Below are 26,797 nucleotides of genomic sequence, written 5' to 3' on the forward strand. Positions count from 1 at the left end.
CGATAAACCCGCTGCTTCTTCCCACTTTAACCTGAATAACAAACCAGGGCTCGGTGCTCCGGTTGGATCCAAACGGAGAGCCGGGGCTAGCTCAGAGACTAGCGGAGGCTAACTGGCTGTGCTTCCCTCCGGTCATGCTGCGGCTAACGCTCCGCTAGCCGCTCCCAGCTAGCTCCGGTTTGTTATTCAGGTTAAAGTGTGAAGAAGCAGCGGGTCTGTGGGGCAGCTGAGTGAAGTGGAGCCTGAGGAGGAAGCACCGGTTAGCCCCGGTTTCACTACAGGCAGATTCACTCACTACAGGGGCGAGGAAATAAAACCTGAACAGCCAATCAGAGTGATCTCTCTCACCAACAAGCTCCGCTGGCGATTCAACATGCTCAATCGGCCAAAAAGCTGCCAACGCCGAAGTGCCAACGGTGCGGGACACACCGCAAAAACTAGGGCGACAGACGCTCACCGACGGCCGACCGTCGGCTTGGTGTGTCAGGGCCTTAAAGATATAACAGGTTACTACCCAACACTGGTTCCTCACTACCCTTAAAGGACTGTTACTGTAATATTATTATTTCATTACTGTAAATTGGAGGTTAGAAGGAAGGTGTTGGGCCCTTTCTAAAACAGCTAGCAACTGCAGTGAGATATAACAGGTTACTACCCAACACGGGTTCCTTACTGCCCCTTATTTAAACAGTGGTGGAAAGTATACATTAACTCCAGTGCTGCTTGAGCGCAGTTTCAAGGTACTTGCACTTTACTTAAGTATTGCCACGTTATGATTTCTGCTCCACTAAATTTTGGAGTTGAATATTGTACTTTTTAGTCCACTACATTTATGATATAATGCAGTACCATGATCTACCCTATGAGCCAACTGTACCACCTCAAGAAAATCTGTCAGAATCTGGCTCATGAAAAACTTAATTTACAGCTTAATACTTTTCAAGGAATAGTCAAACTTCTGCACAAACACATGCTTGGTACTCTTTAAACACCTGCATTTCGTCAGCCCTTTGTAAATTTCAAGACATGATGTGTTGAAATATTCAAACGAATTAAGGATATTTAAGAACCAATTTTAATATTAATAGAAATACATTTCTCCAGAAATATACCCACCGTAGAGGCTAAAAATGTCTCATGGGACTCATCACTGTTTGAGAAATTTCAATTGAATAGACTTTCGGTAGAGATACCAAAACAAGACTGAACTTTTCTCTTAGAATTTGTTGGTAGAATTACAAGTGTTAGCAGACAGTTACTGATACTGTTATGGACACATTAGGGATGTACAAACCATATTTTGGTCTAGCATTGTTATTACCTCCCATTAGTTCTTATATGTGGTTCATCAACAACCAGTGTGTGTGAACATTTCTGCAGTAAAGAGTGTGTAATCTTCTGGGACATTCGCTCTTCATCCCACAGAGTCACCAGTGTTGGTCTTTTCTAGGTTGCACTTGAACCTAAAAGAGACACCAACACTGCCGAGGTCAGAGGGTCAGTGTGTGTCCACAGTGCCATAAACACTAGTCTACATACTCCGAACTCTGTGAGGCACTTTGGATCGTCCAGCAAACAGCGGACGAGTGTGTCCACTTATTTTGGACAAAACTGTCTCACGGCACGGTAACAACATGTATCAAACATGAAATCAACTGTGTTTTAATCGCTGCCACTGTCACTGTCACTGTCATCCTCCTCTTCTTCCTCCTCCTTCTTCTTTTCCGTTTCCTCTGCGAGTCCTGAGAAAAAGTCATTGTCTCCGTGGGCTTTCTTGGTGAGAGACTTCATCCGTCCGTCTTTCTTCTTCCTCTTGCGGTATTCGTTGACTGTCGTGTTGGGTAAACTGGAAATGTCCCAGAACTTGATGAGCTGGTCGTGGCCGCTGCTGGCCAGGAAGCGGGAGTCCCAGGACTTTGCAAGCTCTTCGATGGGTTCGTTGACATGCTGCCCGATGCAGCCGATGACCCGGTTGGGAAGGAGGTTGATGGCTCTGATGGAGGACAGACAGAACTTTACTATCACGTCATAATATGTTAGTAACACGTAATGTGGTAAGAGACACGTAGACTTCAATAAGGAGGTCCAGAACAAACTAACAAAATTAGGCTGATCGGTCCCAGACTGGTAGCTAATACGGAGTCTAAAGCGAAACTGGTCCAGTACTGAGAGTGAGCGCTGCAGCCGGCATGTGTGGTCAGGTCATGTGTGCACCCGCAATTAACGTCTGAGTGTCTGACAACATTATGAAAGGATCCCTACAGACGTAGAGCTTTGTGTTAAAGAGGAAGATCCTTTTTGTTCAACCGGAAGTCACCATCACCAAACCCACCAGACTCCATTTGAATGAACAGTACTTTTAGTGTGTGTATAGATGCAGCATGTTTTCAAACAAACACGCATGTAAACACAACGGATAATATCGAGGTCAGCAAAATGATCAACATCGTGTCCGTATACCGCACGATAAGTCGATAAGGTTATGACCCAACTCACCGTATGTACCCGTCCATGGAGGCGGTGCACATGATGCTGTCGGTGATGGGGACGATGCACTCCACTGACTCGGCCTTGAGGGCGAAGCGATCGCTGGTGGCTCCGAAGCCGTTCCAGTTGAAGATGTAGATGGTGCCCTCGCTGGAGCCGCACACCACCTTCTTGCCGCGCTTCATCAGCACCACCGAGGTCAGATCGCCACTCTGGTACTCCGACAGCAGCTCGAACCGCCGCCTCTTGATGTTGAAGACGCCCATGGTACCATCGCCACTGCGGATGGGATTATAGCAGATCAAATTAGAGCTCAGATTAAAGTTTGAAAAGCTTTCTGGATGGATTATGAATTTTGGTTTCACAGCTTTGACGTTTGATTTTCAAGGACAGGCTTTGGAAAGAAGAAGTCAATCAAAAGACCGGATGGCACACTTTGGAGAATATTGATATTTTATAATTGTTACCTGGTGGTGAGGAGGATCCTCTTGGCCTGGTCCACAGTGATGTCACTGATGTAATCCTCATGGTGTTTCAGGTCCATGATGGCCGTCCCCTTCCTCATGTCCCACACCTTCAGAGAGACACAAACAAACCAACAGAATTTACATCTTGGGGACTGAACGTTTACTTCTATTTAAAAAGGAAAGTCACTGCAAGTCATTGCCAATCAAGACCACAACAGACCACCTCAACCATCAACAGAGCAGCACCGTGTAACTGAAGTATGATCATATCAGCAACATTTCATCTTTGTTACCATTTTACAAAACTGGCTTGCACTGATCATCAAAACACCAGCTTGGATCACATCAGCTGGGACCAATTAAAGACCACAGTGAACCCTCAGAACAACAGCTAGCATCTGGACCACGTGAAGACCTTTCACAAACTGTTTTGGACAATCAAGAGACCAGCTTTGTCCATCAACCATCCACCATTAAAAGATCAACTTAGACCTACAAAAGATCATCTAAGACCACTTTCAGACTATCTTAGCCCTGAAGAGACATGCTTAGACCATCAAAGGAGTATTTTGGAACATTAAGAAACCAGCTTCATCAAAAGATGGACCGTTAAAAGACCAACTTAGACCATTTCCAAATTATCTTTGCCCTTGGATCAAGCTTAGACCATCAAGACACTATTTCAGACCAATACGAAGCCACCTGAGACCATCACAACATCAGTTTGGACCGTGTAAAGACCAGCATGCCCATATTGGTCTATTTAGAGACTAGATTAGACCATCAAAGGACCATTTTTGCTCTTTTGCTATATACTTAGCCTCAGAACATAAAAACATTATCTTGGACCATACAAAGTCCAGCTTTAGCCACTTTGAGATCAGCTAGGACCAATCGAAGACTTCATTAGACCATCAAAAGACTATTTTGTACTATCAAGAAACCAGTATTGTCCATCAGAACATTAACTGGAACATTAAAAGACCATCAAAGACCACTCATAGACTATCTTCGCCCATGAGAACATGCTAGGAACATCAAAAGACTATTTCAGAGCATTAAGAAGCCATCTCAGAACGTCACAACATCAGTTTGGACTGATAAAAAAGTTCAGCGTCGACCATTAGAAGGCCAGATTAGACCATCGAAATTTGGACCATTTTAGAGCAGTGGTTCTCAAACTCTGTTCACGTCAAGGACCCTTAAATTGATGCACATAAGATCTTGGACCCCTGTTTGGGAAGACTTCTCTTCAGGGACCTCCATCTGAAAAGATTTAGATTGTTAGATGATTAAGGCCAACTACAGTGTCGGAGTAAAATCAAGAGTTTTGCTCACGCAATCTCGACTGCTGTCAGTCCGAGCTGTCTTCAGTCTTTCTCTCATCCTAATGTTCTGATAAAATCAAAACTGTTTAATATTATCATAAGTTTTTCGTCTTGGATCATGCAAACACTCAAAAGGCATCAAGCTGCAGTCTGTAAACAGTGACCCTGTAAGATCCCCAGTCTTTGTGAAGTCTTACAGAGTGACACTGAGACCCCACACTGTCCTTTGAGTGTCAGACTTTAGCCAGTGTTCAGTCGCATTTAGACCAAGTGTTAAGGCACAGTGATGAAGTACTTCCTGTCCGGACCTTGAGGGTTCCTCCGTCGTCTCCGGTCGCCAGGATGTTTTCGTCCACCAGCAGCAGACTGTTGATGGGGGCCCCGTGCGCCCCGCGGATCCTCGTCACCAGCTGTCCTCGCTCCGCGTCCAGCAGGTGGACAGCTTTGTCCCGGGACACGCTGTACAGCTTCAGCCCGTCCGCGGAGAAGCGCACCTGGCGGCAGGACTTCATGTGGTGCCCGGACGACCACAGCTCCCGGTTCTCCCCCTCCGTGCACGAGTACGAGTACGCGTACACGTCTCCGTCCACGTCCCCGCACACCAGGATGTCTCTGCTCGGGTGGAAGGCCACCGTGTTGGCGATCGCCTCCAGTCGGATGTCCTGCGGGGTGTCGCGGATCTTCGGTCCGGGCGGCTCCGCTTCGTCCTCATCTTCGTCCTCATCCGGGTCCGGGTCTGGGTCCTGCGCTGCCGGCTCTGGGTCTGAGGCTTCCGGGTCTCTGGTGGTTTCTGGAGCTTCTGGTTTGTCCATTTCTGGAGGTTCTGTCACTGAGGAAGAGGCATCAGCGTGTTCTGAGGGCGCCGCCATGTTGTTTGAGTTCTTTCTTCTTCTACGCTGATTAACGGCGGTAAAACAGATGAGACTGCCCCCTGCTGCACGGTGCGGCACAGCACACGCTGAACTCCAGTATCATCACAGTGAAGCAATGAATCATTGTCACAAAGGTTTTTATGTTTTATTTTATTCACATTTTTATTGTCTTTTTAAAAATATTTTTAATTATTTTATAACAGACAGATAAACTGTTCTCATGAGACAAAGACAGTTTGTATTTTTTATTGTCAGTTTTTAATTTTGTTCATGTTTCTTGACTGACGGCACATGCTTTTAATTTTAATTTTCTCTTACAATATTTGTTGTAATGGAAAACATCAGGGTAAATTCTTCAATGTGAAAACCTGATTCTGAAATAAATAATACAGAAATTAAAGTAGTTCTCACAAAAAAATACTATCATACAAACACACAAACTTGCTCTCTTAATAATTATTTATTATTATTATTATTTCACTTATATTTACATTGCTACTCATCGACATTATCATCATAGTTTAATGTATATTTAAACAGAGAATTAATTTGTTGCCCTGCATTCACTTTTTATAATGTCTGATGTTATTTGTCGAGTTTGTAATATAGTGTTGTTGTTTGGTTAAAAGTGAATTTGTGTTGATGTATTTATGTGAAAAAGTTTACGTCATTTCAGATTATTATTAATTTTTTGTAATAATAAAGTGAGTTCAATTGAAATCAACTAATTCTAATCATCATTTTGATTTTACAACAGCAGGATGCACAATGAAATTAATTTGTTGTTTCCTCCACACATTCAGAAAATGTGTAAATAGTTCAAAGATTTTTAAATGACAATAAAACTAAACAATATAAAGTAGGCTGAGGAGGTTAGAATACAACTGTCGAGTAGTTTGAATTTTCCAATTATTTTTTTTAAATTAAACTGAAAGGGTTCGTCATTTTCTTTTCAATAATCTTATTTAATTAGATGAATTTATTTTTACTTGTCATGGTAAATATAGTAAAAACATAATTTTCACCGCAGATGTTTTATTTGAATTTAATTAAATCCATCCACTGAAATATCTTAATAAATAAACAGAAATGTATATAGTGTATATATACATTTATATTATTTTTATGAATCTAATTTGTATTTTTGTCGCATTATTATTATTCTTATTTGAGCTGCTGTAATCTTTAACATAGAGAGTGTATGTTTAAATTCAGCATTACAAAGAATGAGAAAATATATTTCATACTATTCATTCATTCATACTATTCAACTCAGTAAAGTCTACTCTTTCATACGTAAAATAAAATAAAATAAAAAAGAATGACTTACGTACCAAAATGGCCGATCACCATTGGCCGGTAGTCCAGCCAATCCGGAGCTGATGCGGAAATGACGTATAGACGCTAAAGATGGCGTCGGATTCAAACGGCTCCTGGATAAATGTCGCAGTAAGTGTTTTTAAAAGTTAATTACAAACTAATTACAAGTTTTCTGATCATTACCATGCCGTCATTTGGTGCTTTAGACTCTATCGAGTTTGTTTAAGTTGTTCCGGAGCACGTTCAGATTTTAATGTTGGATATTAACCGTGAGACAGGTCTGTGTGTGTGTGTGTGTTATGGGAACAAAAGTCCATTCACGAAATGTAGGAATTTAATATTAACTTAGTTACTGACAAAAATCTAGACATGATATATAAAAACTTGAAACGTTACGCGTGTCAGGACGGTCTTGGTGTTAATTCGGCTTACACTACATCCACCAGGCAACAATTAAAATATGTAAAGCCTCAGCTGTAAGTTGTTGACAGCGACTAAACGCCGCCCGCTCCCCGCACTTTGTACACTGAAATAACGTGTTCATCAGCAGTCCGTGGTGTTTCACAGGTGCCGAATAGTAAAGCTGGTCGGACTGATTCGTAACAGTCTAACGTCTTGTTGTTAAAGTTGTATAACACAGGAGAAAGGTTGGTGAATATTTACTGGGTAGATTTGTACATGGAGATCGCTCTCGCTTCGGAGTGCGTCTGCTGGCTAGGCAACATCAGCAACCAGGCAACCAAGCAACCAGCCTCCAGGGTCTCTGCTGCTTGTCAGCGAGCAGAATATGATCTGTGTCTGTAATAATGTCCATAATCTGAAATACATCCCCAGGCTCATTAGAGTCTTCTCAGCAGAGGAGCGATGCAGCCAGAGGCAGCGGAGCGGAGGAGGCAGTGTGGCCGGAGAAGGCGCGGGGAGAGCGGGCACAGCCGAGCAGAGCCGCGGGGGAACCACCGGAGAGCGGAGAGCTCAGAGGAGGAGGTGACGAGGTAGGATGACCTCACGTTTGTTACTGCAGGGCTGTTAGCTTTCAACATGGGTGGGTTATCAGACAGTGGGGCCCCTGGGCACAGACGTGCAAAAGGCCCCATCACCCCAAGACAAACAGAGACACAGACAGATTTAAAATATTATAAATATTCAACATCTGCTTATAGTTACTGCCTGGCTCTACAGTTAGTCTGCATCTCTCTGCAGTCATGTAACGTCTCCTCCTGGGTGTAGCTGCAGCCTCCTCCACGCCACATTAAAGAGGTTGAGATTAGAATAAAATATATAAAATAGAAAGAAAAACATCAAGCAGGGACGCAGGAGCTACACAAGATACGCAGAAGTTTCCTGTCATGGTGGTGTTCCTTGGTGGAGCGTCCACGCTGCTGGAAACCCTTCTGCATCGTCAGCAGGTGTCTCAGGGCTACAGACCCTTCGCCTCTTCGAGCTCCACCTGTGGGCTCTCATTAGCCACAACCATCTAGAGCTGGTCTCGACTGTCAGGGCGGTCTCCCTGATGGCTTTCCTCAGATGTCTGGGCTCCCTCCGACCCTCTGGAGGACATAGCACACTGAAGTTCCTGGGAACTCGTGACAGCCGGCTTCAGTCGGGAACATGGTTGCGTGCCATCCTTTGATGAGAGCCGCATCAATCAAATCCTGGTACCTGACTTTCTGTTGTTAGTAAGAGTTGACCAGCCTGTCCTCCCAGAGCACAGGAAGTTCCACTACCAAGGTGGTTTTTGTGCTCCTGGATAGTCGATCCATGTCTGGTCGGAGGGAGGTTACCGCCACGTCTTGAGGGAAAACAAGTTTTTTCCCAGGAGCCTCGTCACCCTCACATAGGACACTGATAGCTTCAGGTGTTGATGCCTGGCTCTTGTCGGCTTTGACCCTCTGCTGATTCACCCGTGTGGCGATATCTGTCAGGACCTTATCGTGCCTTGATGCTTGAAATGTTCTGGTGAAGGACCCCAGAGCCTCCCGTTTGATGTGTGTCCAAACCCACACCTGTGCAGTGAAAGTCACAGGTGCTGTGTTTAGTTAGGAAACTATTCTTGACTTTTTCCTCGCAGGTTGAAAGAGGTCGTCGCCACCACGCAACAGAAAGACAGGCAGGCAGGAGAGGGAGGAAGAAGAGCAGAGAGGGAAGGAGAGGAAGATGAAGGAAGAGGGAGGGACAGAAGCCAAGGAGACGGAGGAAGAAGGAGGAGCAGGAGGGCGGCGTCAGAAGGAGGTGAAGGAGGCGAGGAGTCAGGGAAGCTGAGGTGGAGAGTCCATCAGCTGGAGAAGGAGCGACTGGAGCTGACGTCTGGACACAACCAGGAGGTGAGACACAGACAGCTGAAGGACGTGTCCTCAAAATAACTTTTCTCACAAACATTGCTCAGCACATCTGGAGACACGTGTTTGTAGTCTCGGGTGTCGTTTCCTGTCCCCAGCTGTGCCGGCTGCAGGCGGAGCTGACCCGGCTCAGGTCCTCGGTGGAGCGAGGCGAAGCTCAGCGGGTAGAGCTTCAGTACCAGCTGACGGTGAGCCAGAGAGACGCCGACCGAGTCTCCGAGCTCAGCAGGGACAAACAGGCTCTCACAGGTACACACATCAAACACACCTTCTGTGAACTGTGGTGGACCTTTAACAGGAAGTGTGGCTCTATAGCATGGCGGTGTGATGTCACCGTGTGTTGGCTGTGTGTCAGAGCGAGCAGCAGAGCTCCAGCAGACGGTGAAGGAGCTGCAGAGAGCTCTAGACATCACCCGGCAGGCCAGGGACGAGGACCAGCATGCTTTGCAGCAGGAGGTGGAGGAGCGCGACAGATTCATTCAGAGCTTCAGCTCCGAGAACCATCGGCTGCACCGACTGCTGCAGGTCACACACACGCACACACACACGCAACACAACACTCTTTTTTATCTAGGGACTCGGGGTTAATAAAGTCTAAATGTTCGCCTGTCCTCCAGGATCAGGAGGAGGCTCTGCAGGAGTCAGAGAGGAGGATGGCGAAGGTGCAGAAGGAGTTAGAGAAGGAGGCCGAGATGAACAGACGACAAGCCAACGAGCTGAAATACCTGACAGAGAGGGAGGAGAGGAGCAGGAGGGAGAAGGAGGTGAGGACAGGAGGAGGGGGAGGACAGGAAAGGAAAGGAGGAGGTGGAGGTGCAGGTGGAGATATGGCAGCAGTGTATCTGTGTGTATTTTCTCCTCAGGTGTCGGATCAGAGGGTGAAGTCTCTGGAGTCGAGCATGGAGGCGGAGCGAGCCGCTCACCTGGAGTCCAAGTTCAACTCTGAGATCATCCAGGTGACAAACACACACCTGACGTGTCCTCGTCCTCTGGGACAGTAGAGACACATCATGGAGACACAGACTGTAACAGGGAGGAAGTTCAGGCAGTGACGATCATTCCCATCCTGAATCAGTGAGAAGCTGTGTTAGATACTGTTTTGACTCAGTCGTACACACACCGTCCTGCTGACACAAACACTCACTACAGCACCAAATGTTGATTAATCCGCCACTGAAAGTAGTTCCTACCACAGTCACTATTTCCTCCTGTGTGAGCGAGGAGCTGACAGTCACAGACAGGAAGTCAGACAGTACTGAGAGACAGACTGACACACTGATTTTTCTTTTCTTTTTTTATTGTATTTTAAAAAAAAAAAAAAAAAAAAATTAGATTATGGCACTAGAAAAAATTTAAAAAAAAACAAAAAAAAAAACAAGACAAATCAAAAAGATAATTAAAGAAAGTAATCTAACAAATAAATAAAAAAGTAATAAAATAAAAATAAAATAATAATAAAGATAAAATATAATAAAAAAGATGTCAAATGAAAATTGTAATTTAATAAAATAAATGATTTTAAAAAGCAAAAAAATATATAAATATGAATTATATATTCCTCTGCAGCTAGTGATGACATTTATAGATAAATATAGATATATAGATATAGGACAAATTAAAAAAACATTAAATAAAAATACATAAAAAATCAAATAAAATTTTAATTGGATAAAATAAATTAATAGAAATTTTTAAAAAGTACTTAAAATATATAAAAATTTTGAATTTTTTTTTTCTGCAGCTCGTAATGACTAGCACATTGATGAAGACAAATTTAAAAACTGAACAAAATGAAATAGATAGCAATGAAAAAGAAATATAACTAAATGAAATGAATTAATAAACAAATAATAAAAATTAATTCAAAATTTATAAAAAAGTATTTTTTTATATTTGAAAAATGTTTCTGTTGCAACTAATGCAACTAATAATTAGAAAAAATGAAATAAAATATAAATACATTAAAAATAAAATAAATAAAGCAATACAAATATATGAAGAATTTGAAAAAAAGAAGAATTTCTGCATCTCGTAATGACTAACACATTGATGAAGACAAATCCAAAAAATGGACAAAATGAAATAAATAATCAAATAAAAATATAACTAAATTAAATAAATTAATAAACAAATGATAAAATTAATTCAAAATATATGGAAATATTTTTTGATATTTGAAAAGTGTTCCTCTTGCAGCTAATAATGATTAACATATTGATGAAAACATAAAAAATGAAATAAGATATAAATACATTAAAGATCAAATAAAAAATTTAATTGGATAAAATAAATTAATAGAAAATTTTAAAAAGTACAAGAAATATATAATATGTTATATCTTTCAAAATATCTAAAAATATTAAAATTGTAATCACTTGTAATGACTGACACATTGTTGGTTTGAGTCTACGAAATAAACCAGCCACATTTCTGAACTTAATGAAACAGGTAGTTTATGAAAATACATGTAAATATTTCTCTTTAAGTGGCACCAAACAGGTCAGCACCAAAAAAAAGAAAATAAGTGACATAAATGAACCTCCCTCCTGCGAGCTTATGTTTCTCTGTGACCATGTGACCTGGCAGCTGCGTGCGCGGGACCTGGAGGCGGCGCTGGCGTTGGAGCGATCCGGCCTGCAGGAGGCGCAGAGCGGCCTGGAGCTGCTGAGGAGTCAGTTCAGAGAGGTGGAGCGAGCGTACAGCCTGGAGAGGGAGCTGAGCAGCAGCACTGAGCGCGCTCTGCAGAGGTGACGTCACACCGCTGAGTCAACAGTTTGTCATTTGTGCAAATAAGAAAAGAAACAGACACAGGTTTAATTTGTTTGTTCTGACTGTTGAGACCAAACAGTTCCTCTTTATATCACAGTATGCACAGTGTTTGTGTTTGGTATATTAAATCTATTTATTTATTTAATTGTTTATATTTAACACACTTACAGATCCTAGTTTCTTCTTGCAGTTTAAACAGAAATTAAATATATTTAATATATAAAATATAACTAATAAATTACCAAAATATAATTTGCTTTGTCTCACATTTTTTTAGCGTTTTTTTTTATTATATTAAATTAATTTTAATAATTTATTTAATATAATATTTCAAATATATGTTATAAAAAGTGTGTGTGTGTGTGTGTGTGTGTGTGTGTGTGTGTGTGTGTGTGCAGGCTGCAGAAGGAGTACGATCAGTGCAAGTCTGACCTGAGCGTTGCCTTGGACACGGAGCGGACGATGACCTCTGACCTCACAGCGAGGCTGGAGGAGGAGAAGAGACGACACGCCGACACACACACACTGCTGCAGCAGGTAACACACACACACACACACACACACACACACACACACTGCTGTCAGTGTGAGGAACATATTGTGTGTTGTGAGTGAAGTGGTCCTGTATCGTGTGGCTGTGTGTCCAGGCAGCTCAGAGACAGTCTGACACAGAGGACAGTGTGAGACACATCAGAGAGACACTGCAACGACACACCAACACAGGTACACACTCCACACACACACACACACACACCTGCTGCACACACACCTGTCATTACTCCACAAGGTAACTCCTGTTTGTGTGTGTGTGCAGACATGAGTCCTCCAGCAAAGGATGATGGGAGGCGTAGTCCCTCTGCTGAAGTCCTGCAGCTGCTGCAGACGACACTCGCCGCCTGCAGACACAGACAGGAAGCAGCTGACCGACAGGTCCAGGACCTGCTGCGTGCGTCAGAGCGTCTCCAGGAGGAGAAGCAGACGCTCTGTCAGCTGATCTCGGATCAGAGCCGACAGCTGCAGGTAAACATCTGCTCCCACACTGACCCCACCCCCCCCCCACCCCGTGACATCAGCACCACTCCTTATCTTCTGTCTGTCTGTCTGTCCAGGAGTCTCAGCAGGCGTCCAGCACACTGGAACAGGAAGTGAGGCGACTGCGCCAGGAGAGCTCTGATTGGTCGACGCAGAGCAGAGCGCTGCAGGCTGAGCTGGAGAAAGAGAGGGAGGAGAGGAAGAAGGAGAAGGAGGAGAGGAAGAAGGAGAAGGAGGAGAGGATGGCAGAGGTCCAGAAGATAACTGGTCACTATGAGACTGAGTCAAAGGTGAATACAGACACTTATCTAACTCTGTCTGCCTGTCTGTCTGTCTGTCTGCATGTCTGTCTGTCTGCATGTCTGTCTGTCTGTCTGCATGTCTGTCTGTCTGCATGTCTGCCTGTCTGTCTGTCTGTCTGTCTGTCTGTCTGTCTGTCTGCATGTCTGTCTGTCTGTCTGCCTGCCTGTCTGTCTGTCCTCTGTCTGTCTGTCCATCCTATGTCCCCTGTGTCTCGGCTGTGTGTTGTTGGACCACAGAGCTGTAACTTCATCATATTGGAAACATTTAATTAAACTGTTTGTGATGCTGAGAAAATCCTGTTAAGATATATCACACTGTGTGTGTGTGTGTGTGTGTGTGTGTGTGTGTGTGTGTGTGTCAGGCCCGTCTGTCCTTCCTCTACTGCGTCTATCAGCGCCTGCTGGCCGGCTGCGTCCTCCTCGATCAGCCCCAGTGCATCCTGGGTGATTTCACCTGGAAGGAGCTGTGTGATGTCATCAACGAACAGGTCGACCAGCTGACCTCTGACCTCCGGGGGGCCAACGCCAAGGTGAGAGAAGGAGCTCTGACTGGTGAACAGCTGTGACGTCACATGACCAGCAGTACTGCATCACTAAAACATGGATGAAAAACTTCCTTTAATAAAAAGATGATGAAAAAGTTGAAACTGTTATCGTTACTGTTAACCTGTAAATTCTAAAATTGGCGTTGGTACGTAGCATGCTAACATGCTAGTATTAAAGCAGGTTATGTACGTGCCATTAGCGTGTTAGCATATTAACATACAACAATAGTATCAAAAGAAGTTTTTGCATGTACCATTACCTTGTTGACATGCTAATATATGCAGTTTATGTATGTATCATTAGCACGTTAGCATGCTAACGATCACCTGACCTGTCCCTCCTCCCTCTCTGTAGATCACCCACCTGCAGAGTGTGTGTGAGAAGAAGAGTGTGTGTGTGCGGGAGCTGCAGCGCAGTCAGGAGTGTGTGTTGTCTCGTCTGGAGGAGAGCGTGAGGAGGAGGGAGGAGGCGTGGAGCAGCCAGCACACACACACTGTGACACAGCTGCAGAACGAGCTGCAGGTAGACACACACACACACACACACACTCATCCCTCAGGTGTTTCTGCTCCTGATAAATCTGATCTGCAGTCAGTGGTCTCAGAGCTGAGTCAGCAGGTTTGATGGTTGTGAAGATGAAGAAGAAGTTTTCAGTCAGTTTGTCCCTTTGGTCAGCTTCCACAGGAAGTGATGACAGATACTGAGATCATCACTTTATTGTCCCCAAGAGGACGGATCCACTTCAGTGCAGCTGTCGAGCAGAAGAGCCGAGCGAAAAGATAAATACAGGAGTGATGATTTATACAAGTGATGAAAACACTGATTGTGATTCTGAACATGTTCATTTATTTTGCTGTAAACTCTCTTCAGACTCTCTCTCTGTCTCTCTCTGTGTCTCAGCTGTGTCGCTCTCAGTGCGACTCTCTTCGCGATCACGCTGCCTCCCTGGAACTCCACAGCTCCTCGCTGACCTCTGACCTCTCCCGGCTCCGCAGCCTCCTCTCTCGCAGCCGCAGGGAGTCGGCCTGCTTCCTGTCGGCCTGCGCCCTGCTGGCCGGGACGCTGACACACACTCACCGCCGCCTGCAGACGCTGTGCAGACAGAAAACACTCCTGTGCAGACGGCTGGCAGAGAGAGAGGTGCTGGAGGAGGAGGTGAGGAGGCTGGCTGGAGCTCTGGGAGGTGAGGAGGATGAAGAGGAGGAGGAGGAGGGAAGGAGGAGGGCAGTGAGGCGGTGGAGGAAAAGTGTGTGTGTGGTGTTGGCGGTGAGGAGGTGGTGTGCGCTGGGCCAACAGACTACAGTGTTGTTTCGGCTGGAGAGACGAGGAGGAGGAGGAGGAGGTCCGGCTGTGTGTGTCTGTGGAGAGTCTACGGCAACACAGAAGAGTCAAGATACATCGAGTACAGGTAGGTGGACAGGTCCTCACCACATCAGAAGATTTTTGATTGATTAAAGGTTCTGTTTGTCACGTTTCACAGGTATTAATTGTTCTTTTTGTAATGTAACTTCAAAACAGAGACCTTTCCAGATTTTTCTGGTTGCCTCCAGCTGACCTCTGTGTAAAAGACTTGGGCCGAACTTTCAGGGATAATCCAAAGAATGTGACGAATATGCACATGGCTTGTCTCTCTCAAGCTGTGCTACAGCACTGACTAGCTAACGTTAGCTAAGAAACAGAGTGCGCTAAATCCACCCATAACAACACCGCTGTTACACACATTCTGCAGCAGCATCCTGGCAGAGACGGACCTTCACTTTCTGCCCAGTAGCAACTCAGATTCAGCCAGGGCAGGAGTGAGTGCCGGGGTTTGATGCCAGACTGCCCTCTTGACTCCCCTGAGTCCCCGCAGGATCAGCAGACTTTCTGTTGCTGCCATAAAACATGGATTTCCCCCATGTTGTGCTGGCCACCACCCTGCTGTGAACCTTGGGGCTGGGGTTGCTACAAAGGCTAAAGGTGCAGATACACCAAACCCTGCATCAAAGAACTAGCGGCGACGAAAGCCAACTGTTGCGTCGTCTACGTCGCCTCACGTCGCCCTGTGTCAGTTGCATTTGAACACACTACACGGACTACATCCGACGGCCAAGTAGCACGTACGTTCTGCGCCTGCGTGAGAGAGAGCGGAGTGAGAGAGTGGTACATCCTGTCAGCCGAGGGGTTTCCTATCTGTGCAGCCGAGCACCGCAGCACCTCCACGGACTATTACATCCAGACGGTCCCGGTGTTTCCTCCGCAGGCTCCACTTCACTCAGCTGCCCGATGAACCCGCTGCTTCTTCCCACTTTAACCTGAATAACAAACCAGGGCTCGGTGCTCCGGTTGGATCCAAACGGAGAGCCGGGGCTAGCTCAGAGACTAGCGGAGGCTAACTGGCTGTGCTTCCCTCCGGTCATGCTGCGGCTAACGCTCCGCTAGCCGCTCCCAGCTAGCTCCGGTTTGTTATTCAGGTTAAAGTGTGAAGAAGCAGCGGGTCTGTGGGGCAGCTGAGTGAAGTGGAGCCTGAGGAGGAAGCACCGGTTAGCCCCGGTTTCACTACAGGCAGATTCACTCGCTACAGGGGCGAGGAAATAAAACCTGAACAGCCAATCAGAGTGATCTCTCTCACCGACAAGCTCCGCTGCCGATTCAACATGCTTAATCGGCCGATAAGTCGCAGATGCCAAAGTGCTGACGGTGCGGGACACACCGCAAAAACCAGGCCGACAGACGCTCACCGACGGCCCGACTTTGGTTGACGGCCGACTGCCGGCTTGGTGTGTCAGGGCCGTAAGGTGTGAGCTGCCGTCCACTCTCCTCCCAGGGAAATGGTGTCCTTGCAGCAGGGATTGAGGCGGAGGGTCCAGGGGCTGTCCTAGCTAGCTAATATTTGTCTTATCTGTAATCTGATAAACAGTAAATCCATGAATATCAGTTCCCTTGGTGCTGAACAATCAATCCTAACTTCAGAGGAAAGACATTTGAAATATATGGTGATACTGTGGTTTTGGCTGACATGTTCTCACCCCAACTCATCAGACATCGCTGCTTACAGTGTTGGTAAAACACCTCATATTTACGTTTACCTCCTTGGGCACCAAAAGTACGTAGTGAGGTTTAGAAAAAAACCCATCATGGTTTGGCTGTACATTCACGCAGGAAGTGAACACCTGGCTCACGGGTGAAGGTCCGGTGTCTGGGAATGAGAGTGGGCTGTTTTTAGCTGGCTCATGTTCGCTAATGTAAGCTTGTTTGCTCATGTGGACAAAGTGCTAGCTAGCTAACGTAGGAAAATACTATCTTGGGTGATAAACATCATTGAATCCATCCAGACTCCAGGGCTCATCTGACTGGTAGATAAGCTAGCTTGCCTTTATCAGCTCAAGTTACAAAGCAACCAAAACCAGATCAATACAGTGTAGCTTAGTAACAGCTAGCTCGCTAACTTAGCTTGCTTGCTTGCTCACGAACATTATCGCTGGCAAAATACTTTCTGAGAGGATTTGTCAGTTGGCTAGCTTACTGCCAAATTACCTCATCAGCGAACATTGTACATGATACTAACTTATATATTATGATAAGCAGGGTCGATTTATGTCACGGTACAAATCGCTTTTTGCTAGCTGAGAGTCGATGTGCTAACTGTAACCTGGGCTAATGTTAGCCAGCTAGCTGTAACTTAGCTACTCTACATGGATCTGCTGTTGGTTGCTTTGTAATATTAGCTGATAAATTAGCAAAGATGTCATGATTGTTACGATGTTACGATGTCATGAAGCGTCGATGGAAATGTAGAAACAAACAGCTGTCATTTAAATTTGTGTCGCAGATAAAGGTGCAGGTGATGGTGATGAAGGTCGTGACGGTGTGTGCGCTCGCTGGCTTCGCTCTAAAAGTCTCTCCTCCATCATTCTGTCGTCCATGGCTGACCTGCAGGGGGCGCTCACACACACTGGTAACCACACGTACATGTACATTCATACTGTGTCCACATATGTGTACAGAGTCAGTATTTGTCTCCGTCTCACTCTCTAGGCTCCGCCCCTCTAGACGTGATGTCAGCAGCTCGCTCTGCTTTGTCCCGCCTCCTGGATCACCTTCTCGACCAATCAGAGGCGGCGTCCAGCGTGTCCCCCTGCAGAGTGGACGAGGACACGCTGAGCGGCCGGCTGAGACTCGGCCTGAGCAGACTGACGCCTCTGCCGCGCGACATGAAGGTCACTCACCAACACTGTGCAGCTTTGTTACCGTGTGTGTGTTGTTTATTAAACACATGCAGCTGACCTTTGACCTCCCATCAGGCCCTGGTGTCGACCCTCCAGCAGCACTTCCTGCTCTTCAGCCAACGGCTGCACTCGGCCGAGGTGGAGAGGCGGAGCCTGAGGCTGGAGGTGGCCAGTCTGAAGAGAGGACTGCGGCACGAGAGAGAAGAGACAGTGAGGCTCAGCACACACACACACACACACACACACACACACACACCTGTAGTGTCAGTCACATGCACACACACACACACACACACACACACCTGTAGTGTCAGTCACATGCACACACACACACACACACACACGCCTGACTGTGTGTGTGTGTGTGTGTGTGTGCAGGTCCCAGCACAGCAGTTCCACAGTGCATGTGCGGAGCTCCGTCAGGCGCTGAACAGGGAACAGGAAGCCCAGACGCTCATCCAGGAACAGACCAACCAGCTGCACACGCTGCAGCTCCGAGTCAACACACACACCGCCGAGCAGACCAACACACACCACACGCTGAAGCAGACCGCACAGGTGCAGAATGATCTGCTTACATTGAATCTCCCTGAAACACAAGTGTTATGGTGCAGTGTGAATCCAGGAAACATCATTTAAACACTTCCTCTCTCTGCAGTCTCTGTCGGAGGCTCGGCAGGAGGTGAGCAGGAAGGAGCGCTCGCTGAGGATTCTGGGAAAGCACCTGTCGGGGGTTCAGAGGGAGAGGAAGCAGCTGGAGGAGAGACTGCAGCGAGCAGAGGGCGAGCTGAGGGATGCCGCCAGGTAACACACACCTGTCACACCTGAGTCATACTTAAATCATCATCCTCTGATGTCATTTGTTCCTCATTTTGTAGACGTCGGGATTTTCTGATCAGCAACATGAAGGCTGCAGAGACCAGCTACAAGGAGGTGACCACACACACACACACACACACATGAATATACAGATACACACAAAGAACACACACATTAACACACCTGCTGTGTCGTCTGCAGGTCAGAGAAAGTCTCGTCCAATCATGTCGCTCGCTGTCAGCTCAGCCCCGCCCCCTGCTGTTACCCAGGGAACACCTGGAGCTGAGTGGAGCAGAGAGCATCATGGGAGCTCCTGAGGTGGCAGCGTGTCAGGTGACTTATTTCCTTCGTCCATGACTCGATTTGTTCGTCTTTTCCCTCCTTCCTTCACTCACTCACTCACTCACTCACTCACTCACTCACTCACTCACAGTCGTCTCCTCTCTCCCTCCACAGAGTCTCCTCTCCACCTTCTCTCAGCTCTGTCACACCTGCAGCTCCAGGATTGATTGGCTGGAGCAGGAAGTCTCCGCCCACCGCAGTCATGTGACCGCGCTGCGCAGCGAGCTGCAGGACGCCTGTCTCCGTGACAACCAGGCCCTCGCCCCTGTGAGATACTCGCTGCTTTTGTGTTTTCACTTCGATTTAAGTTTCGTACAAATTTCATTTTTTAAATCCACCAGAAAAATGCAGCAGGAACTGCAAAAACCAAAATGAATTGTTACTATCATTATTATTATTTATTATTATAATTATTGTTATTATTATTATTAACAGTAATAATAATAATAATAAATGTAATAATATAAAGAAAGCAGTTATAATTTGACTCTGTTCATGTTTCAGGTGGCTGATATTCCTGAATCCTGTCCGTCAGCTGACGTTGAAACTCCTCAACCTGTTCCCCCCTCTGATCTGTCGAAGCAGCCATCAGTCAGTTTAAGCCCCGCCCCCTCCAAGACAGACTCCGCCCCCTCACCGCCTCTCTGCAGAGCCCTCAAAGGTCCCAAGACGAAGGAGAAGACAGGCGTGACGAAGAACAGAGGAGGGAGGAGACAGACTGAAGGACCTGGGATGTGATTTTCTGGACAGTGAAAGTCAGTTTTCAGGAAGGTCCTGGAAAAACCTTCAGCACACTCCTGGAAAGTCCTGGAAAGATGTGACGTTCAGGGACCGTCCACAGAATCAGTTTCAACCTGCTGCTGCTGTGTTTTTAACAGCTGGTTGGTGACAAGTGAGGCCAGATGGTGTGTGTGTGTGTGTGTGTGTGTGTGTGTGTGTGTGTGTGTGTGTGTGTGTGTGTGTGACAGAGCAGCAGCTGGTTCACCCTTCAGTAAAATCTTTCTGCTCACGTTGACCAAGTTCGTTTTGTTTTGAAGGAAACAAACGTCACAGATGAACTAAATGTGTGTGACATGTTGGAGCTCTTCATGGCAGCATGGAGCCGCTGACCCTCTGCTGTTTGTCACATGACAAGGTTCCAGGCACCACACATGTGATCACACCTTAACCTATTTTTACTGTATTTAATTATCTAGGGAAGTTTCAGTGTCAGTCAGACTCTGCAGGGAGTTCATGTTGATATGAAGAAGCATCTTGGTCGTAGCTGCAGTCTCCATCCTTCTTCTGTCTCCTCTCAGACTGCTGGCGGAGGAGGAAACATCCACCTGACATGAGCAGGTTAAAATAAGCTCAAGCTCAGGTTTATACTTTAAATGACCTTATGTTTTTTTAAACTGGAGAAAGCCAACTGTAACCTGGTGAAATAAATCAGTACAGTCATCTGGTGAAACACTGTTGATATGAGTGAGCGTCAACTCAGTATCACAAACACAAGCACGTAGAGCCACAGTGAAGCTGCTCCTGCAGCCTGTCACTGCCGACTGCAGCAACACGACACTAATCACTGAAACGACTAAAGATTTCTTCGTCTTTGGACAATTAACCATCTGTAGTTTGGAGGAAATGTTCCCCAGGACCAGTTGTTAAGTCTCCACACAGAGCCAGCACTGAGGCTGACGTACAGACAGACGGCTGTCCATCGGTCCCGTTCTTGTGAAGGTCACATCTCAAGAACGCTGGATTTAAAACAAAGAATAATAACTGGCACGAATGTCGGTCCCATTCTGGTGAACACGATATCACAAGAACACCTTAAAGAAGTATTTTGCTCCTGGAAAGACGTCTGTTAATAAAACTGTTTGTGTCTCTGCAGCAGAGACACAAACAGTTTTAAGCTTGGTGCTGCAGAACCAAAGGAAACACGGAAAAGGACACTTTTAATGAAAACCTACAACTACCAGAATGCACTGCACCACACCAGACCAGTTATGGTGCGTTCGTTTTGTACTCGGAGGTCGGAAATTCCCAGTTCCCAGTCAGAAGTTTAAACTCGAACGAGATCGGATTTCCAACTCGGAGCAACCGCTTCAACCCCGACTTACAATTACAAGATGGCTGCCGGTCACATACATAGTGAGACAGGCTTTCTTGCAGGCATCCATGTTTTTTTCTGACTTGTCCACCGTCGTCAACTAGAATGCACTCGGAGGTGACGTCATTCCCACGTCCGACTTCCGACCTTCAAGTCCCAAACGAATGCACCATTAATGCTCCTGCCGGTGGGTGACGAATGCAAACACATCTCAACACACCTCAAACAATGGCGGCTAGCCGGCAGGACATGATCTCATAGTACAGTTGAGCAGTAGCTAACACGTGAAACATGTGAGGACAGAAACAGACGACTCAGTCGCTTATGTTCGATCATTTTGATCTGTTTTCACTGTGCAGGAAAAGCCCACTTCCTGTTCACAAACTCTCGCTGCAGACGGTTCACACATACGACGATCATTGTTATGACACAGAGCTGGTTGGAAATCAGCAAAGTATCACTTTAAGAGAATTTTTTCAACTTTGGCACAAACGCCCACTCTGACTGAGGAAAGGTCAAAGGTCACAAAACGTTTTTGTCCATAACTGAAGAATTCATTCACTAATTCTGACCAAACTTGACACAAATGTCTAACAGGATAAAATAATGAAGGTCCAAAGGTCAAAGGTCAGCTTGACTGTGACATCATCATGTGTTAACGTCATATCTCAGGAACAGAAGGGGAGACATTTGGTCAGATACTGAATTGGTGACTCTAATCTTGAAACTGTGCTGATTGTATAGATCTTCTGTGTGTGAAGCGTCCATGTTTTCACTGACATGGATGGAGACTGTCAGAGACACTGGAGTTACAGAGCGTGGAGTGAAATCAGCTTCAACACAACCTGAACATTCTTACCTTCATGAAGGACGATTATTTAACGACTGTTGGATCAGACTGTGGCAGCTGTCAGCGGGTGTTCCTAATAAACTGAACACTGGGTGTAAATGAGAGTTTTTACATCACGTACGAACAGAAAAGTTTTCAGCCAGAAGAAGAAAAAACACGACAAACATTTTTACTACTGCTGCATCAGCACCACGACTGTGTGTGTGTGTGTGTGTGTGTGTGTGTGTGTGTGTGTAGCCTTCAGGCAGCGTGTGTGTGTGTGTGTGTGTGTGTGTGTGTGTGTGTGTGTGTGTGTGTGTATTTCTATTAATGTGAAGGAAAAAAACGTCCTCACGCTCACACACCCTCAGGCTTTGCTCTGTGTGTGTTGAGACGTCTTTTACAAAGGGACTTAATCTGCTGTCACACACACACACACACACACACACACACACACACAGAGTTGTGCTGATTCAGCCAAACAGGATTCTCCTTTTCCTCTGGAGATGTTTGTCGTTCTTTCTCTCCTCACTTCAGTCTCAAACTCGTCTTTTTAACGCCACTTTTCACACTTTACCCCAAAATTAACTTTGTCTCTTTTGTGTCACTCTGGTGTTAAGCTTTATTATTCTGTCTGTGTGTGTTAGTGGGGCCATTTGAGCAATCACAGTGTTGGCATTAAACTTTGGGCTGGGGGGGTCTCAAGCCCACGGCTGCCTTTGTACATGGGACACTTGCTCTAACCACTGAGCGTGGAGGCTTTAATGTCGCGGCGGTGTGAAACGTCTTCCTCTCTCAGTAACCTTGACGTGGACAGTAACTGGTGTGACTGGTGTGACAGTGGGAGCCATTAAAGCCTCTGGCTCTCTTTCTTCATTTGTTGACTCTCCTGTCATCGGCTTTCAATGCAGCGGCTAGCTTAGCTTAGCATCAGAGACAGGACGGCTGACTCACACGGACAGAGAAGTGACGGCCTTATTCAACAGGAAGACGTCCAGTGTTGCGGTCAGATGACAGATTAAGTTTAATTCCTTCAGATGGTCTGTAAGTGACACATCTGAGGCCGAGCGCTGATGAGGATAAAACACTTAATCCCAAAACAAAGAGAAGCTCCACAACAGGATCTCAGACTAGTGCTGCCTCCGACTCCGACTTTAAAGTGACCGACAACAACATGGAGTCCACATGAGGGAAATAACAGACGCTAAACACACCAACAGTTTCCTCCATAGACCCCAGTTTGCTCACTTTACTGTTCTTATATGTTAACTTCTGCACTGTTTCACATGTTGGACACCTGAAATTGTCACGTCTGTTTGGGTGTCATGTTTTAACACTGCTGATTGGAGCTGGAGCCGATAAACACCTGACCTGTAATGAACGCTGACTGTGACGTTTCCCTCTGAAGACAAACGCCAGATGTTTATTGTTTATTTGTCCAGTGAAGAAGAGGCTAAAGTTTCACCTCACAGCAGCCGTTAGAAACACGCAGTGAAGTTAAGATATAATATTTTTCTTTATAAATGTGTTGAAGTATAAAGTCACATCTCGTGTTATTCTGGAGCGAGACACTCGACCATGTTCTCCTTCCAAACACGCCATCGTCACTTTGTTCCATCTGAAGTGACTTTAATCCTGCGCTCGCTCCTGAAGTCATAACAGGATTACACGTCTGAAAGGAGCGTCCTTTCACTGAGCATCAGAGCTGAGCCGAGCGGTGGACACACAGGCTCAAACTATCATCATCCCTGTGACGATGAGGATGAGGAGGATGATGATGTTAGAAGAACTTTTTGAGTTGAAGCTCATTAGACGCAGAATAAAAACGTCCACAGAAACAAAAGTAAAGACAGAGTTCATTAGAAACTGTCAGCGTCCTGTTTCTTCCTCTCCCTTATGAATATTCACCGACGTTGCTCTCCCAAACTTTTCCTGCCTGCCTGCTGTCCTAGTTGTACCTGCGACAACACACACACTTAAAACACACACTTAAACACACACTTTTCCCAGCAGTGACGGCATCAGAGCCAAGTTGGACCCGCTACAAAGAGAAACCCCCCCATCACTCGAGTAGTGACACAGATATAAAGGGGGGCGGGATCACACACACACACACACACACTCAGGGGTGGGATAAGGGACTGAGAGAGGGGGAGGATGATGAAGAGCGGGGGAGACGAAAGAGAGGACACACACACACTCAGACAGTCAAACTGTACGTGAGGGGACACACACACACACTAAATGTCCTGTTAAATACATAATCTTCACCGCACGCAGAGACGTTAGTGTCATGTAAAATTCACCTCCTGAAGACGAACGTTTGTGGCGACAAATGACAGAAAAGTGACAGAGAGGGAAAACCAAACCTGCCGGCTCGACTCAGAGCTGCACAGGCAGCAGCAGAGAAACTGTTGGGACTGTTTGCTTCTGTAAAACTACAAATACGTGACATTTACACCTTTCATACGAATCAAATCAAATAATGTGAAGAAGTGTTTAAGCTGACTTTTTCATCAGGAGGTGGAGGGGACGGTGTGACACCGAGGAGAGACATCTGACAAGCTGCAGACCACTCTGAGAGACCAACAGACAAACAAACAAAAAACTTTGTCATTGCTGTTTCCAGCAGATTTTCAGGCTCCAAACGCACTAAATGTGTGTTTTGTAGCAACCTGTCAGTGTATTTTAAACAGCTTATTAGGCTCCAAACGCACTAAATGTGGGTGTTTTGTAGCAACCTGTCAGTGTATTTTAAACAGCTTATTAGGCTCCAAACACACTAAATGTGGGTGTTTTGTAGCAGCTTTCTTTAGCAGCTTTTCAGGCTCCAAACAAGGGTTTTTGTGGCGACCCATCACTGTTTTTCAGCAGGGTTGTTTTGGGACCAAACTTGGGTGTTTTGTAGCAACATGTCAGTATTCCCAGCAGCTTTTTGGCACCAAACATGGTTACTGTTTAGCAATTTGTCTGTGTTTTTCCAGTGGGTTCCTTTGGTTCCAAACATAGGTATTTTGTTGAGACCTTTTGCTGTGGTTTTTTTTTTTTTTTTTAGCAGCTCTTTAGGTTGTAGAAACATGTCAGTATTTCCTGCAGCTTTTTAGGCTTCAAATGTGGGTGCTTTAGAGCAACTTATCAGTGTATTTCCAGCATTTTTTCCAGCACCAAACAGAGTTTTGTAAGTGTTTTGTAACACTCAGTCAGTGTATTTCCAGTGGATTTAGGCTCTGAACACGTGTTTTGTAGCAACCTGTCAGAAGGGAAAGTGCCACAAAAAGTATTTGTTATGTAGAGACATTGCTGCATTTTTCTCCATTGTGCCCCTGAAGTATTTTAAGCTAAAACATGACCTTTTTCTGACCATGGTGAAGTGTTTTTGTGCCTAAACCTAACTACACATTAACCACAGTGTTGTTGAAATAAGTTTTAACGTCTCCGCTGCATAATAACGCATAAATGTAACATATCTGTGGTTTGCGTAAACGTGTAATGACAACATTTATTCTGGTGATTAGGTTGCTAATTTAGTGCATCGACTCTTTTTTGACTGGAAAAAACAACTCAAGTGAGCATTAAAAACCCTTTTTGCAGTTTCCACACAGCTTCTCTGAGGTGATGCTTCAAAATGCCTTAAAGTAAAGTGCCTTAGATTTGGACTTAAATGCAGTGCTTGAATAAAAGCACGTTCCACCTCTGATACCTGACTCAGTCTGTACTGGTCCTGGACTCTCTGGTTTCAGTCACTGCTGGTCGCTTGTCGATGTCTGATGATCGTCTCATTGTGGTGAAAACTCTGGTCACTGACGGAAGCTGCAGAGATGATGTTCAACACTTCAGCACTGAAGGTGTCGGAGTTTCCTCACGCTGCTTTGTTGTGTTTTTTGGTGTCGAACAAACAGTGTGACCTCGTTCAGAGAGTTTGGAGAGCCAAGAATACAGGACCAGGACACACACACACACACACTCAGGACAGCAGGAGGTGGTACCGCTGCTGCGTTTCAAACACGACCCCTCTGAGAGGTTCTGGTTGGGAAGTGTGTCAACAAACGGCGGTGATCACACACACACACACACAGTAACAGAGCGTTATCGTCTGATATTCTAATTAGTACGACATCAAAACAGGAAAGAGGTCCACCAGCTCCCAGCAGACACACAGCCTGTCCAACAGCCCTACCTTCACTCTGTGTGTGTGTGTGTGTGTGTGTGTGTGTGTGTGTGTGTGTGTTCACACCTCAGATCGACGATATGAGAAACTTTTCAGGTCATTTCTGCTCCGGGGAGAAAAACTGTGAAGTCGTCAGATTTCTGTCTCTTTGTTCTCGACGGCAGATTCTCTGTTTCTGTTGTTGCTCGGAGACACTTCAGCAGGAATGATGTCGGAATCGAACCTGCGACAGTTTAACCACAACACTTCTCCATCTTTGGAATCAGTTTTGGAGTTTTTATCAGTTTTTATTTAAACATCGGTTCACTGATCAAATATCAGGTTTGTATTCAGGACAACACTGTGGATCCATGTTGAACCTCCCTGACATGAAAACTTGGACCTTCTCATTCATGTAACCTTGTGTTGTGTGTGTGTGTGTGTGTGTGTGTGTGTGTGTGTGTGTGGCGGCAGGCCAGGTGCCCTACTGTCACCCTGATTCAATCTGACCCTCGGGGGGGAACCTTCCTCCCAGAGGGGAGCTGTTTCCCAGGGGACACGGAGGCTGATGGACACATCAAGGACAGTTAACCGAAGAGAACAGAGGTGAGCTGTGAAGGAAACTTATGGTGCCGTGGCTGCAGTCAGGCGCCGTAACCTTTGTGCTGAACAGTGAAAAAGGAGAAAGCTGTAAAACAGTAACAACATTATTATTTTGAGTGTCAGAGTTTGATCCAGTAACATTTAGGAAGTCAGAAGACCTGTAAGATTAAATTATTTTACCCTCTTCATGTGGGCGGGAAGCGAACAGGAAGTCAGTTGGCTCGGCTGTGGACGTGCTCTTCAGCCCAAGACAACCTCTGGAGACTTTATTGACGTATGGTGCAACTTTTAGCTGATA

General features: G+C 45.7%; 2 protein-coding genes across 3 annotated transcripts; one reads left to right on the plus strand and one right to left on the minus strand.

The window, feature by feature from the left end:
- Window positions 1-1,064: 1,064 nt before the first annotated feature.
- On the minus strand, window positions 1,065-5,605 carry wdr55 (WD repeat domain 55). The gene is made up of 4 exons (XM_049567696.1): window positions 4,591-5,605; window positions 2,955-3,061; window positions 2,497-2,766; window positions 1,065-1,993 (listed from the first exon to the last, which is right to left on the minus strand). Exons 1-4 carry the CDS (start codon window positions 5,149-5,151, stop codon window positions 1,663-1,665), a joined length of 1,269 nt encoding a protein of 422 aa, XP_049423653.1. The 5' UTR covers window positions 5,152-5,605; the 3' UTR covers window positions 1,065-1,662.
- Window positions 5,606-6,564: 959 nt separating this feature from the next.
- Window positions 6,565-22,028, plus strand: LOC125883412 (coiled-coil domain-containing protein 171-like). Of its 2 annotated transcripts, none has more exons than XM_049567681.1 (24): window positions 6,565-6,603; window positions 7,309-7,466; window positions 8,543-8,795; window positions 8,909-9,059; window positions 9,166-9,335; window positions 9,428-9,574; window positions 9,674-9,766; window positions 11,397-11,557; window positions 11,978-12,116; window positions 12,227-12,302; window positions 12,394-12,599; window positions 12,689-12,901; window positions 13,276-13,443; window positions 13,814-13,981; window positions 14,360-14,867; window positions 17,271-17,396; window positions 17,477-17,658; window positions 17,743-17,877; window positions 18,046-18,225; window positions 18,326-18,471; window positions 18,546-18,600; window positions 18,688-18,819; window positions 18,943-19,095; window positions 19,333-22,028. In XM_049567681.1, the coding sequence occupies exons 2-24, from the start codon at window positions 7,339-7,341 to the stop codon at window positions 19,564-19,566; spliced, it is 3,924 nt and encodes a 1,307-aa protein (XP_049423638.1). In that variant the 5' UTR covers window positions 6,565-6,603; window positions 7,309-7,338; the 3' UTR covers window positions 19,567-22,028. The 2 variants fall into 2 exon arrangements, with proteins under 2 accessions (XP_049423638.1, XP_049423637.1); XM_049567680.1 differs by having other exon boundaries at window positions 6,570-6,603; window positions 7,332-7,466.
- The last annotated feature ends 4,769 nt before the right edge of the window (window positions 22,029-26,797 follow it).

The sequence above is a fragment of the Epinephelus fuscoguttatus genome, linkage group LG23 (assembly GCF_011397635.1).
Source record: "Epinephelus fuscoguttatus linkage group LG23, E.fuscoguttatus.final_Chr_v1".
NCBI classification, from domain to species: domain Eukaryota; kingdom Metazoa; phylum Chordata; class Actinopteri; order Perciformes; family Serranidae; genus Epinephelus; species Epinephelus fuscoguttatus.